We start from the raw sequence: 15,049 nt of genomic DNA on the forward strand, positions 1-15,049 counted from the left end.
GTTTTAGACTCAGAACATCCCTTTGTTGAAACAGCTTCACTCCTCGTGGCCCGCCGTGGCTGGTCAGTGTTGGTTATGTAGTGGAGCGTGATGGTCAGTCCGCCGCCAATGTGTCCGGTCATTCCGGGTCAAGGGACGCCATCAGGGCGTCGGGGCTGTCGTCAGGTGAGACAAAGGTGCGCACAATATCCCTGTTCCATACAGCTGTCCACCAGGCTGATGCCAGGAATGGCGGACAAGTAAAATGTTCAGTAATCAGGTTTACTAAATTAAAACGGATTCAGTCAAGTTCAGTGATTGGCAGTTAAAACAAGATAATAACACATGGCTTAGTCAATTCCGACTAAAAACCCGTTTAATAGTAACACTATCAAACAACCTAGGGAACTACACGTTGTGTGTCATAGTGGACATATTTTCCTTGCAGTTGTAACGGACAAAAAAATGCATACGTATTTGACATTTATTTCCATGACAAATAATTTTCTCAACCTTTCAGGCAAAGTCGTGTGAGGGGAGGAATCGGTCGTTGTAATGCCCGAGCTTACACTTCCAGCCCATTGCCATTCCGGAGAAGCCGAGGACACATGTCACAAGCCGGTTTCACTTGATATTAATTACGTCCGTCGTGTTTATCGTCGATCTAATATTTGTCAAATCCTTGCAATAATTACTTTACTAAGTCTCTAATGCTCATACACCACCGTGACTTGATTCCTAAACATCTCCACGGTGACGGCTCCATTTCCAGAGTGAATGATGATAGCCATCCGCTCTGCGAGTGGAAATTAATCTTGGGGATTTCTTTCAGCCTATTTTGCGGCCTGGAAGTAAACTAGGGTTTAGATTTTTTTTGAATTTATTCTATTTGTTCCAAATACGGCGTTTGATAAACTACCTTGGGTAAGCTTCTTTGTGTGATCTAAATACAGATCGTGTGAAGAAGGAAATATTTGAGAGGATGCATGTGACAAAAATTCTAAACGGAGGACAACATTATCACAGTGCATGTGCGGACACCGGCAATGGCGTATGGATTTACTTCGCTTGAACTTAACAACTAGCAGATCGAGTATTATTTTACTCAAAAGTGTGTAGAAGGTCAACAAAACCCAAAGACAACCGAGTTCGAATTTGTTAACAAAAAGAACATTATCTTGGTTTCAGTATTCCGGTATTCCTACGTAAACCAACGCAAGGCTGGACCTCACATTTGTAGCAACGCGGTCATGATTTTGTACTTTTCAACAGTCGTTGAATGGAAAACCTTGATTCTCAGTATGTTTGATTTTCCTGAAAGCTTGTATACCCAGGCGGAATTTAAAATGTCAGCAAAAACAAGGCTAGGATCGACTCTCCAAGCCATCAGACCAATTTAATTTGCTGCGCATCAGCGAATAACATCCGGGGTCTTAGTTTTTCTGCGATCGGATCATCCAGCACCCTGCACGAACACAATATACCCGTGAATCAGTGAATGCACCCAGTATAAATATTAATACAGTAATGGAAGCCCGTATTACAGCCCTGTGTCTAAATTCTATAGATAGGTTTCCAGTTGGCTAGCCCTCCTACTGGTTCGACGGACATGGCCACTGAAGTCAATCAAATATTTGTGAAGTCTATCAACGTAATTTGTAATAACAAATTACCTCTGTGTATTGACATTTTATTATAGCTCTCTTCTCATTATCCGGGCTTTTTCAGTGCCGACAGACACCCCTGGTAATCCTGTAATTCTTTAATGCCAACTTTATCAAGGGACAACACGCGTGCGGTATTATTCCGTAGCGGCGGGATCAAAAGCTCCATTTCAATTAAGTTATAACAATTCTAGCAAATGACAATACGCTTCCAGGATGCCGCTGTATTACATGGCCATGTTTTAATCAGATAATAAGAACATTATTTTCAATATTGTTGTGTTTTAATAGGTTTTTAGGACTGTCACCGACGTGTAGCAAAATAATATCGCTGGAAATGATTTACATGTACGTGATGGGCGTAGTCATTAAAAGTAATATAACGTCACACATTAACTATAACAATTCTGCTACTATACCACTAAGAAATTAATATATAACCTACTCTACTGTTCCAGCCAACAAGACCCATAGCCGAACTAACATGTATAATTAAAACAAACACACAAACTTCTATGAACTTCAGATATATGGCCTACTGACCTACTTTTAGATCAAACATGACCCAAACTCGACATACAACTCATAATGCACCAGACAATTGTAACCATGCACCTCCCCCCCAGGTCCGGGGAACAGCGGGGACTTTGACTTTCGGTCTAGCCAAGCCCGGGTAAAATCCCCGCCCTGCGAAGACGAACTGAAAGTAAAAACCCCGCCAAATGCCCCACACCCCAGGGACCCTAGGTAAGGCTCATTCCCCGCTATATTTAGTGCGAAGACAAAACCACCGCATTCACCCGGCACTGCAGAGGCACCGGAAAGGTAAATATACGGCCCATTTCCCCGGCTATCCCCGGTATACCTCCAGACCTGGGGGGCCCGTGGTTACAATTGACTGGTGCAAACGTTTTGACCGAGTGCCATTGGCATTAGGTATAGAAGCAGTGGCCTATAGTTGGAATGTTACAAAGTGTATAAAGATTGTTACATTTGTATAACATATCAAGGTACTTCTTTTAGAACCGACATGACCTAAAACTTGACCTATTATTTTTAAATCTAATTAATTTCACCAATTTCTTAAAATATTTTTAACAACTGGTACCGCTTTAGGTTTAAAACTCGTTTGCTAAACATTAACCAGGTTGACTTCTTTCCTGTTATGACCAATCGATTTCATGTAGATGTCAAAATGGCAAACATTATTTAAAACGCCCAAGTTTGATGTTCTTATACATTTATAGACTTTACAGACTTATTTATCTTTAATAATTGTAAAGTCTTGCAAATTCAGCAACTTTGGCTTACCTACTTTTCATTAAAAACCAGGAATAAAGAAAAATCTGTCTATGATTTGTCCTTGAATACTTTCCTGATATGCACATACGCTATACTCATTTGATTACATCAGCAGAGTACTCTTTTAAGACTGTATTATTAATAATCACCATTATTAGGCCTGATTTACCCCGACACTTGACTGAATCTGCCTACACGCTGCACCCGCATGATGCGCGCCTCGAGTGCAAGCCCTGGCGCAGACTGGAGAAATTGGCCTATAAAATCCAAAACTGGTGCCAACCTTTCTAAACAGAGGTAATATGTTTCATGATACGTTGCAGCAGTTTTATACTTTTCATAAGTAAGTGCTGAAAAACGTTTGTGTTGTTCTTCGTTCACACATTAATCAAACAATCCGGAATCATCTTTTTAAGGTACATGTAAACCTACGTTGACATAAAAGTTACAAATGCATATAAAATGTTGAAAGCAAACATAGTAACATATATTTGACTTGAACTAAAATGTAAGCTTTTTACTACATAATAATTACCCAATCCAATGGTAGACGGCCGCTTTCCTTTGAAAACGAGTCACACACGACCCGCGTGTTTATTAACATTTATGGAACAGCATTATCATGGGCGACGGGCAAATCAAGGAAAAATATCATTTCTCCCTGTTAATCTGCTTTTGAAATTCATCGACCTGTGAAAACAAGTTCGATCAAATCAAATATTTATCATCTAATTGTAGCGAAAGCAAATTTCTAAGCTAAAAATCCTCACGGTATATGAGCATTTCGAGGTTGACTGCACCACGCCATGTAAATTGGATACATAGAGTACGCCTCGTTGGACTAAGTTTATCATATCTCATATAATCGAGAGGAAAACGTTTGCAATCCCTTAATGCCATAGAACATCAATGTCTCAATTGACTTTTATTGAAAAACGTGTCAAATGTCATATTCATTGCATGATGTCTTTGACTTTAAGTATGCCTGTAAAATTTATTTAAAATTCCAGTTTTAAAACCGGCCATAAAATATTGAAATGCATGTTCATCCATCCCGATTTGAGCCTTTTCATTTTTGTTACTTCTTTCTTCAAAAGAAAGAAAGAGAATAAGACACACGCCTATTTACGAATATGGCATTAGTGCCATGTCAGCCAATGACTTTGACACTTACCTCAAATGTAATTTAGCCTCATTATAACTGAACAAATGTATACGAATTTATTCTGTATACATTCAGGAATGGAGATGAAATTTATAAATTGAATAAATCATATGTTGCACATGTGATTAATGATGACGCATTTGACGCCAACAGGGACACTACAACTCATATTCAGATCGGCACTTCGTCTATTGTTATAAGAATTACCATGGGGTTTCATCTAAGTGAGTTTATCCCTGAGTTTGTCCACTGCTGCTACAGGCTGAACCCTGAGCACCTCTACACAGTCATCAAAGAACCAGCACGTGAGGTGGAGGGCGTCCACCGTGAAGTAGTACAGGCTGTCCGCGCAATGCTTCCGACGGTACGTTGACCGCGGGTCCTCCTGCAGGATATTAACGATGGCGGTCCGGGCTTCCTCTGGGCTGCCCAAGTGCTGCAGGGTGAAGGGGTCGGGACTGTCCGCCCTGGGCGTTCTGGCGAACTGCTGCAACTGACGCTCCGCGCGCTCGATGAACCACACCGTCAGTTTTGATACAGGGGCTTCCGTTACCCAACTGGCAGACGACACACTATTGGCAGAAACTGTACCGGGCTTGCTCACAACGTTTTTGTGAGGCCTTTTCTTTAGAATTTCGCTGTCGATATCTACAGTTTCAACACGTTTATTACCTTTGACATCTTTAGTTGGCGTCGGCTGTTCAGATTCTCCTAGTGCACGGTCTGCCATGTCGGTAGGTGAGACAACATGAACACTATTTTCAATTGCACTGTTCTCACACTGCGTTGAAGTATCAAGTTCATTACTGCACTCACTCTTTTTTTCTGATGCATTTTTACGAGGAACATTACCTAATAACTCGTCTGAATTGTTCACGTGTGAGATATCATCTTCGCCTGCCACATTACAAGCCGATCCTCCAACTTCCGTCCCGACAAGGCCCGCTTGAGGGTCCGCTCCCTGGGACCGGAAATCGGGACAGTCATACTGGGGAATGTAGGGCTTCAGGTCCACCACCGGCGTCCCATCCAGGATGTCCACACCCGACACTACCACACTAGAACCTGGTTCACATGCATTAAGGTGTAGTCGGAAAGAAAATATTAATGATCATGTACTAAATGTTACGCTCAGAGTCTTTTTGGCTAGATACAAACAATCTTTAAGTGATAAAAATCATCAACATTGCAAAATTGTACTTGACAATCACTTCAGGGGAGACAACATACAATCAAATTTCGCCGTTTTCTTCACGACTTTTTTCTCCTTACTCTCGGCAGAATTACTGTTAATGTACCGCCGAGACTAGATAATATGGATGATCTAAAGTATTACCTTTGACCTGTTCGATTTTGGCCAGTGTGAGGCCCACGTTGTTTGGCCTATAAGGGGATCGCGTGGAGAACACGCCAACCCTCCGTCCATTCAGCCGCGGGGGCGCCACCTTTGCCTTGTAATGCGCGTTGTTGTTTTTGTGGAATATGAAGAATATCCTGGTCACAAAACGTAATAAATTATATGTAATCGTCGTCTATTGCTTTTTTCTTTAGACACTTTTCTCATCCTCAGAAACACTTGTTTGAAAGAGCACAGCAGTACAACTAGTTGTCCGGTAAAGTCACTGGTAAGTGCGCTCTCTTTTCACCAAGGCGTCTCGGGTCCGATTCTCGGCCTTAGTATTCATAAATGGTTTTCTTCTTTGTTTCTGATGCTCAGACAGACATGATATAATATGCATTTATTACTAAATATAATCTCTGTTTATTATCGTTGACATGTAACTTGTATTCACCATTTACCTACAATTGTCTAATTTGTTTATGTTTGTCCATAAGGATTGTTTTGGGCAGTTGGCCTTTATCAAATAAATGATTTGAACTGAATTGAAATGTGGTTACAAAGTCGGACAACTCAGAGAGATTCTTCTGTATTGTTACATTCTATTATTTACAGTAAATGAATCAATGCAAATGGGTTCTGCACATCGCCTCGAAAAATAGAACATGCGACTCAAGATCCTTAATATAGAGGATAGAAGTTTGACTCATTGTTAGCAATCTGGTGATCCCTGTACAGCATACAGTACATGCTATAACGATAGGTCATGATTTATATTTTCATATTTTCGAAATAATTCAACATCGGACTTAGTCATACACTGTACCAGACATGACTGTACTGTTCCAGTCCCTCAAGGGAATGCTCGGGATTGTTGAAGACGGCCTTGTCGATGGTGATGGTCCCTCGGGCTTGACTGCACACCGTTGGCTGCCGGGGCGTACCATTCTTAAACTGGAATGGTGTCTGAATGTAACCAATCGGCTTCAGGGCAAACATAGCGCACATATGTCGTAATGCTGAAAACGTATTTAAGTTCAAACATTGACAATGTATGCACCTTGATGCAGTAATTCATGTTTGGAAACAAACGTGTTAAGGACAATGTGCATACTTTTTGCAAATTATTTTGTGTTTAACATATTTTATTTAAATTATAATCGCACTTGATTTTCTGCACGATATATCGTACAGTTTGCGTTCATTTTGCATGAACCGGTCGACCTATAGGCGGAGTTTCGTAAGAAAGACTGGTGTCATGCAAATGTAAAACACAAATTAAAAACTTCTCGATAATTGTCTTGATAAACGCGAAAAATATTACAACAAAATCATTATTACCACAAAAAATAAAGAAATGAAAAGCGTTGAATTAAATGTATAGAAGATTGGCCGCGATTTTGCAAATTTTACAAGAAGCGCGTAACTTCATGGATTTGCAAAATTGCGGCCGAGCGAACATACTGCATGAACGTACAAAGAATATTTATCAGATCTCTTTCATTTTCGTCTACATTTGACTAATATAAGTAATAATTTAATCATAGACTAGACTTAGTCTAAAATAATAGACGTGTTATACGGGATTCTTCCAATCCCTAACAAGGATTTGCCATATCAAACTCGTAAAAAAAAATCCGACAACGTACACTTATTTGGACTAAGACTAGACTCTATGCTTACAGAAACACATCAGCTTTCAAAATGTAAAACAAAATCCCTGCGATACTAGAGATCCTTATATATACAGAGATGTAGACAGATGTACATCATCATCACGGTACCTGTTCGTGTTACTGTTCAGCAGTTAAATAGTGTTCAAAATAAAATGATACGTAGCAGTTTTATAAACAATTACCTGACTATGTATATGTGTTCCTACTCTGATATTAACTTATTTCAAACGAACAGATGTCTTTGCATGACATACTGTAAAGGTGAGGATAAACGCTATAAAAACACAATACAATGTTTACATCAGTGCAAATGGCAAATTTTGAACAAAGGGGAGTAAGTGGCGTCACATGCGAAAGGATACCTAATCTCTCGATGTTTGATGCAAGCTAGCTGAGTTTACATAATTATGATAACCAACCTGCCAAAGATAACCGACGCAACCAGGTTCACCATACTTATATGTTGATCTGACAATAGTTTGGATACGAGACCGGCCTCGGAGTTCAATCATTTCGTGGGAAAGGGAAAACAGGTACATGTACTATTAATGTTACTTTCATTTCATCATCTTACAAGCCTTTCGTAACCAAATCATTCCAATTATTTGAGGCTCATAATCGCTGTACTTGGTACGAAACTTACTCGCTAATCATTCACTAATATAGTGGCTGTTTAAGGAGATCGGTGGACTCGACAGGTGACGGCGGTACGCATGCATTACTTGGTACACACATTCAGATAACTTGATTGGTGAATATACAACTCAGAATACGGTTTATCATCAGTCCTTAAAAGGGGCTGTACTCCGTATGATAAAATAGCGAAAAGAAAAGAAAATTGTCGAAAACTGACATAAACTTGGCATCGATGTGTACAATGCATTGAAACTTACTAACTGAAGTATCGCATAGTTTACAATTATTTAAGTTTAGCAGTTATTTCGTATTTTTCCATTAAAAAAGATTACTGGGTATGTCCACCAGGTAGAATTAATTCCTTATGCCTGATTGGCTGGTCGGTGTTTTCACGTGCTATTACCGAGGTAGGTGTACAGCTTAACTATGTCACCCAATTAAAGTAAGCCGTCGTAGCTCAGTGGATACGACGCTGGACTGCAATTTTGGCGACACGGGTTAGAACCCGGTCTCCGACGCAATTTTTTTTACATTTTGGTACTTTTTTTACAATTATGATATCAAAGCATAACACATTCTATTAGATAATTGTCCTGAGATTCGTTACAGATTTTGGTGCCAATCTGGTGTACAGTCCCTTTAAGTTTCTACGATGTACGTGTAAATTTGCAGCCAGGACTTGTTTTAGACAAAAATGTTATTAAGCTTTGATAAAGAGCCTTCCACAGTGCAAAAGTGGGTGGGGATTGCCAAAATTACAACCTTTCAAAAGTCCCTGTTTGAATTAGTTATGAGGAACACTCTTTTTAGAGAGTAAAAGAAACATCCTTTGTGACACGTTTTGGGGAAATATTAAAGGAGTTGACCAAATTTTACGAAAGAAGTTGTATCATATTTTGGACCAAAACGCATTTTTATGATTTTTTTCGGAAAAGTCTGCCAACAATGTAACTGTGTCGTTTTTTTCCGTAAAAAATCCACCCGGTCTAAATCGTTAACAATGTCTTTAGTGTTATAATATTGATGATATTTTTACAAATAAAAAAGCTATTCAATAAAAAAGTGGATTTAATTCATTTCCTGGCTTAATAGAAACATGCAATTGAAATGTCTTGATTGAAATAGCTGAATTTACCTCAAGTCCGATTCGGTAGTACTGAATATTTTGACACAAAAAAAATATTTTGTATAAAAGATATTTCTGGAAAAATGAAAAATACTTTTTTATTAGAAGTCTGATAAAATGTTCCTTCGGAAAATTTGTTCAACTCCTAATTACAGCTAAACATGTCGCTATCGATATAAAAAAAATTAGCATATTACATTTTATGTTTTTGTCCTTCAGACGACTTTTGCACTGTAGAAGGCTCTTATGTCCAACATGTCTCTAATTTCATATATTCATGTCAGAGGTGTTTCGTTGTATGTTCACAGTATGTATGTCACAGTCTACTGATGTGTATAAAGTCTTAATCCGATTATGTATAGATATAGCTTCAAGATGGGTTTGACTGGCCCGGTGGTGGTGTTCCTCATGTCGCTTGTGCCGTTCCCACTGTGTTTCATGTTGAACGCCCAACCCTGGACCCGTGACCCCGGGGTCATTTTGGCCCTAGGGGTCGGGGTGCTGGCCGCCATCTTGCTTGTCTCCTACATCGCTGTCAGACGGGAGACAAAACCAGATCCGATTCTCTATGGTAAGAAGCCTTATAATGCGTTTACTTGGTAATTCAATCTATAGATACCGAATGATTTGCATAAACACTTTGATAGGTAATTGTTTTATATATACATATACACGATATGCTAAAAACGTTCGATACGATTTTGGCGGAAATGGCAAAGTAAGGAGTCCCAACGGTCTGACTTGGTTTGACTTGGGGTTACAAAGTTTGCCTTTTGCCTTCGGCATAGATAAATATTAAATACACGTGTACCTACATATGTCTGATAGATAACTATGAAATACACGTGTACCTAAATACTTCTGTAAAGCAACAGTTTTGAATGTTATTCGAAACATCCTCATCACTCTCTGTTACAGTGATGAGCCTTTTCATGTTCAGCAGCATGGTGGACCTGATAATCGCCCTTGAGTCGGACGGCATCCTCGGGGAGTTTATGACCTTCTATCTCAAGGTGAAAGAGTACTTTATGCACTAAAAAATAAATCTATTTTTTAATATGCATTTTGTAATTTACTGATTTAAAGGTTTAAAAAACTGTAAATTACTGTGGACTTATAAATGTAGATAAATGTTCATTTAGTTTCTTTGATTGTTGGAAAATAATATGATACTGGTGTTTGTCTTGTTACGTGTTCATGCAGTTGGTATTCATAGACACGATGTATTTAACCCAGGAAGGTGAGCCGTACCTGTGGACGCCATACGGTACAATGATCAACTACTGGGACGGTGTGGTCCACTACGGCCTCTGTCTCTGGATCCTTTATTGTGTGGCGCATAGGTAGGTATTAATGGGTAGGGTTTAAATTAGAGTTGGATGGGTAGATAGGCGCGTACCTGTAAACGCCGTACCGTTCTGAGACGGCGTCGTCCAATGACTAAGGTATCATTAGCTGGATGAGTATAATTGGTCGCCTTCGTTGGGTGTAGTTAGTGGGTATATAAGGAGTGTGTAACTTAAGAAGAATACAGAACGATAATCAACAAATTTATTATCCTCTACAACTGGTTTTGTTATGCAGGAGAGAATAGTCAACTGGCCTACGGGTTTGTGACGCAGGAGAGGATATTTAATTTTGGGTGCGGTGGACGGAGGTGATAGACTTATAATAGTACATTGGACTGTGAATTTCGGCCAGGTAGATTCTCCAAGAGAACATGTGTATCGTCCTTGGTGTGTGTCCTATATCTATCTTGAGTTATAATACACATGTGTGGAGGCCATTGCGTACATCTTGCTGGCATGTTTAGCTGTATCAATCACTAAGTCTCATAAATAATGATGTTGCTATTATACCTAATGTGAGGTCGACAACAATGTGTTCCTTTAACATATAATTTGTTCTGTATTACATTTGCACCATGTATATTTACACATTATTTTCGGTTTTACTGCTTGTCAATGATTCATTCTCAAAATATTGTGTCCCTTCAGGCGGAATTACCGTACCGCGGGTCTGTATTGGGCTGGGTCCATTATCAACAGTCTTCTCGTTCTGGTGCCCGGCAGTGTTCTAGGTATGACTTCATGCAACTTCTTATTATTTTTATTATTCGAAGTTGCTTAATATTAGATTTCATTCTGTTATTATCGATGATAAGTACTAAAGGTATTCTTCTACTTCACATGTTGATATTACTTCAGGCACATTTGGTGTGAAGCCCGCAATTCTGCTTAACCTCCCCTACCTCTTCGTGCCCCTGTGGATAGCCTTTCGACTCTTAAGGCAGCAAAGACCAGACGGCGGCTTTGAACCGGTATTGTTATTGAAAAATAATTGATTGCAACCCACTCTAACCTTAATTAGCTAGCTTAGAGGTCAAGGTCACAATGAAAGATCCAATTACATACAGTGTTGCGTTAAATTCTATATATTTGTGACTCTGAATGGGTTAGACGAAACTCCTTTGAACATTAATGTCCAAATTACAATGTCAATGTGAAGGTCACAAGTGGATGTTATCCCAATTCAACAGATGTAAAACTTCGGATACACAATTTTTTAGTTCATCGATTTGATGAGGTTCAATGATTTATTAAATACAATGAACAATTCTTAATCCTGTTGTAGACTAGTAAACTCACGAGTATATGGCAGCGACCAGTTGATGCCATCTTCGTCCTTTACTTTCTGGGTGCTGTCGGCGTGGACCTATTCAGGGGATTTGTGAGTGAAAAAAATCTTTAAACCTATTTCTTGCAATTTTAATATGATATTTTTATAAGTGTTTGATTCACATATACTGTTGAACCAATGTTTTTATGCCCCCACAAAGTGGCGGCATATAGGGTTGCCCTTGTCCGTACGTACGTACGTACGTACGTCCCGAAGATTGTTTCCGATCTAATTCTTGAAAACCGTTTGTCCAATCCTCACCAAACTTTAAACACATGTTTGTGACCATAATATCTTGATCAAGTTCGATAGTCATGGAAATCGCTTTAGTCATTTAGGAGTTACGGCCCTTTTTTGCCAAAAATTCCCGAAGATTGTTTCCGATCTAATTCTTGAAAACCGTTTGTCCAATCCTCACCAAACTTTAAACACATGTTTGTGACCATAATATCTTAATCAAGTTCGATAGTCATGGAAATCGCTTTAGTCATTTAGGAGTTACGGCCCTTTTTTGCCAAAAATACTTCAAAAATATATGTTTCCAATCTAATTCTTGAAAAGTATGTGCCCAATCCTCACCAAACTTTACATACATGATTGTGACCATAATATCTTGATCAGGTTCGATAGCCATGGAAATCGCTTTTGTCATTTAGGAGTTACGGCCCTTTATTTGCAAAAAAAGACTTGAAAAATACGTCCCGAAGATTGTTTCCGATCTAATTCTTGAAAACTGTTTGTCCAATCCTCACCAAACTTTTAACACATGTTTGTGACCATAATATCTTGATCAAGTTCGATAGCCATGGAAATCGCTTTAATCATTTAGGAGTTAGGGCCCTCAGATTATCCTGAATAATCATTATGGCTTATTTTCTGTGACAAAAAATCGAAGTGGGGGCATCCGTGTCCTATGGACACATTTCTAGTTACCTCTGAGTTCATCAGTTAATATCTTCTTCCCAATATCGTTCTAGATTCTTTTGATTATATGTTTATCTTTTTTCCAGCATTACTATATATTTTACTGTTTTTAACAAAGGAATATATATACACTGCTTCTGACTTACGAATTTATTAAAATAAGGTCCCAAACCTCACTTCACCACATTACGCTTTATGTACTTACTATTTTCTATTACCAAAAATCTTGGGTTAAGCTTGTTGAAACAAACAATAAATATAAGTTATTGGTTATTATGGAAACGTATCGTGGTTTTCTGTGCAGATCGCGTTGGGTTGCAAGGAGCCGCTAATGGACGAGTACTTGTGGGACCACGAGCCCAACATACTCAATCCGCTGGCATACTCCAAGGTCCAGGTAAAGGTCTATGTTGTTGTTCCCTTTCAGCGCACTAGATTAATTTATCCTCCCTTGGCGGACAATGTAACGTGTCTTTCCACTACGCCACTGTTTGTCGCAATCAATTTATATTTTATAATTTTTATCTACATGGTGAAAATGTGCTGGGATGTTGCCTTAAATGTTGTAGATGCTGGTGTACATGTTTTACTTCGTGCCTTACTACGCGGCTGCCGCATACAGTCTCCTCTATCCGGGAACGCTCGCCTGGCTCTCTGACTGGGCACTCCTCGTGGCCGGTGCAGCCGCTCAGGTAAAGTGTTGTGTACACTAAATTAAATGAGGAATGTAAAAAACAAACTCAACAAAATTAAATAGGTGCCGTTTTAGATGAGGGGACAAAATCCTGTGTATGAAGGCAGTACAACACTCAAACTCAAAAGCTTTTTATACGATCTTTTTTTGTTGAACAGGGTCAGTTTTCTCATATCGGCGGGTCGCTGCATCCCCGGACGCCGCCCGAGTTCCTCGTGCCGACGCGGCCACACTCCCGTCAAGTATTCTGGCTGCTCAACCTTGCCCTGCTACTCGTGCCTCAGGCCTTCGCGTGCTGGACAAACATGGCGACCGCCAAGAGGAAAAGAAATCTAGGCAAAAACAAATAGTTATTTTAAAAATTGTTCTAGTCTTGTTTTCGAGTGTATGATCACAATGTACATGTTTTTGTTTTTATCAATCTACCAATATATACCCTTATCAGTTTTGTTAATGTTTAACCTATTTCGGTTTGTAACATGAATTTGAATTCTACCATTGTTTGGCAGATCTGTTCAGAATTAGAGAAGTGTTTATGACAGTATATATTAAAGTATGAATATACCCCTTATCAGCACCTTATGAAATTTTGATTTCCTTTATGATTGTCTAAAGGTGATTTTATGCGATGGATTTTTATGTAGACGATAGGTTTATTAAGCCTTCTTTTCATATTATGTTTGAAATTGGTGCTGTTGATTTATATGGTGCTACTTGGAGTAGTTGTTTATGAAACATGGAGTTTCTTGTTTGTATTAAAAAATATTAATAAATATATCAATGTTTATAGATATTATCAATATAACTAAAGCGGAAATAAGAAAACAACAATATCTTATTTGAAAATCGCCTTTAAAATTGCTAAAAATGTTAAGGTAAATGCAAAAAAAGTTCTTTGTTTCCACTAACATGAAAAAATAGGGTAGGTAGGTAGGTAGGCATAACTATTCTTTCTTTTTTTGAGGACCGGGATTCTGTACTGTACCGACCTATATCATGATATATCACTATTGTAGAAAAACATAATTATAAAATTGACAAACATGTCTACTAAAGAAAATGTACATGATTTTGGAAAATACGAAACCAAAACTACGGCAAAGAAGTGAAGGATTGGGAGGAAAAAATAGGGTCGGTCGGTTTTGTGGAAACATCTTTTTTAAGCATAATACATATTTCAGTGCATATGCTTCAGCAATATTGTTCTTTTCTTGATTTTGTTATATTAAAAATATATATATATATACTATATAAATTTTACATAGCGTTTACCATACACCTTTTGAATTATTTCTTTAAGAGTTTACACAAATCGTTCAATTACTAAGAACAATAACTTTATAAAGTACATAAATATCCAGTTATTCATACATGTTGGCACATGGTTTGAAAGTTGATTCGTTTTATAGCAATGCCAATATTAGTTGGGTAAGTTGAGTATACATATAATCCAACATATATCCAAATTAGTAATAAAGAATAAACGGTGACGTCATGCATTAATAAGAATGACGTCATCAAAGTAAAATGGCGGACATTGTTTACGATTCCCAGGTAATGTCAGAACAATATTGGTGTTTATCATTAATTAAACTGCATCTGACCCACTAGCAAATGTTTTGTACATCTGAAGGGGTTTATTCTGCTTAAGTATTTTTCTGCAAAAATTGATTAACCGATTGTCTGCAAGTAAACGTGATTTACATTTTCACTTTCAGTTCTTGAAAGTTCTTGACATGATGAAAATGATGATTAGGTACAGTGTTGTGACATTGATGATTGAATGATTGATGCCATTGGTGAAGTTAATGATTTGTTTACAGTACAGTATCGGGTATAACAATATCAGTGGTTTGATATAAACA

General features: G+C 38.4%; 2 protein-coding genes across 4 annotated transcripts; one reads left to right on the top strand and one right to left on the bottom strand.

The window, feature by feature from the left end:
- Positions 1-4,152: 4,152 nt before the first annotated feature.
- Positions 4,153-7,849, bottom strand: LOC128229287 (tRNA (adenine(37)-N6)-methyltransferase-like). 2 transcript variants are annotated; one of them, XM_052941119.1, is made up of 4 exons: positions 7,769-7,849; positions 6,276-6,468; positions 5,447-5,604; positions 4,153-5,175 (listed from the first exon to the last, which is right to left on the bottom strand). In XM_052941119.1, the coding sequence occupies exons 2-4, from the start codon at positions 6,455-6,457 to the stop codon at positions 4,331-4,333; spliced, it is 1,185 nt and encodes a 394-aa protein (XP_052797079.1). In that variant the 5' UTR covers positions 6,458-6,468; positions 7,769-7,849; the 3' UTR covers positions 4,153-4,330. The 2 variants fall into 2 exon arrangements, with proteins under 2 accessions (XP_052797079.1, XP_052797080.1); XM_052941120.1 differs by lacking the exon at positions 7,769-7,849 and adding an exon at positions 7,308-7,440.
- Positions 7,485-14,712, top strand: LOC128229288 (transmembrane 6 superfamily member 1-like). Of its 2 annotated transcripts, none has more exons than XM_052941121.1 (10): positions 7,485-7,658; positions 9,250-9,458; positions 9,806-9,900; positions 10,124-10,230; positions 10,885-10,967; positions 11,095-11,207; positions 11,522-11,617; positions 12,795-12,887; positions 13,060-13,182; positions 13,343-14,712. In XM_052941121.1, exons 2-10 carry the CDS (start codon positions 9,263-9,265, stop codon positions 13,532-13,534), a joined length of 1,098 nt encoding a protein of 365 aa, XP_052797081.1. In that variant the 5' UTR covers positions 7,485-7,658; positions 9,250-9,262; the 3' UTR covers positions 13,535-14,712. The 2 variants fall into 2 exon arrangements, with proteins under 2 accessions (XP_052797081.1, XP_052797082.1); XM_052941122.1 differs by having other exon boundaries at positions 9,256-9,458.
- Positions 14,713-15,049: the final 337 nt, after the last annotated feature.

Source organism: Mya arenaria, chromosome 3, assembly GCF_026914265.1.
Source record: "Mya arenaria isolate MELC-2E11 chromosome 3, ASM2691426v1".
NCBI classification, from domain to species: domain Eukaryota; kingdom Metazoa; phylum Mollusca; class Bivalvia; order Myida; family Myidae; genus Mya; species Mya arenaria.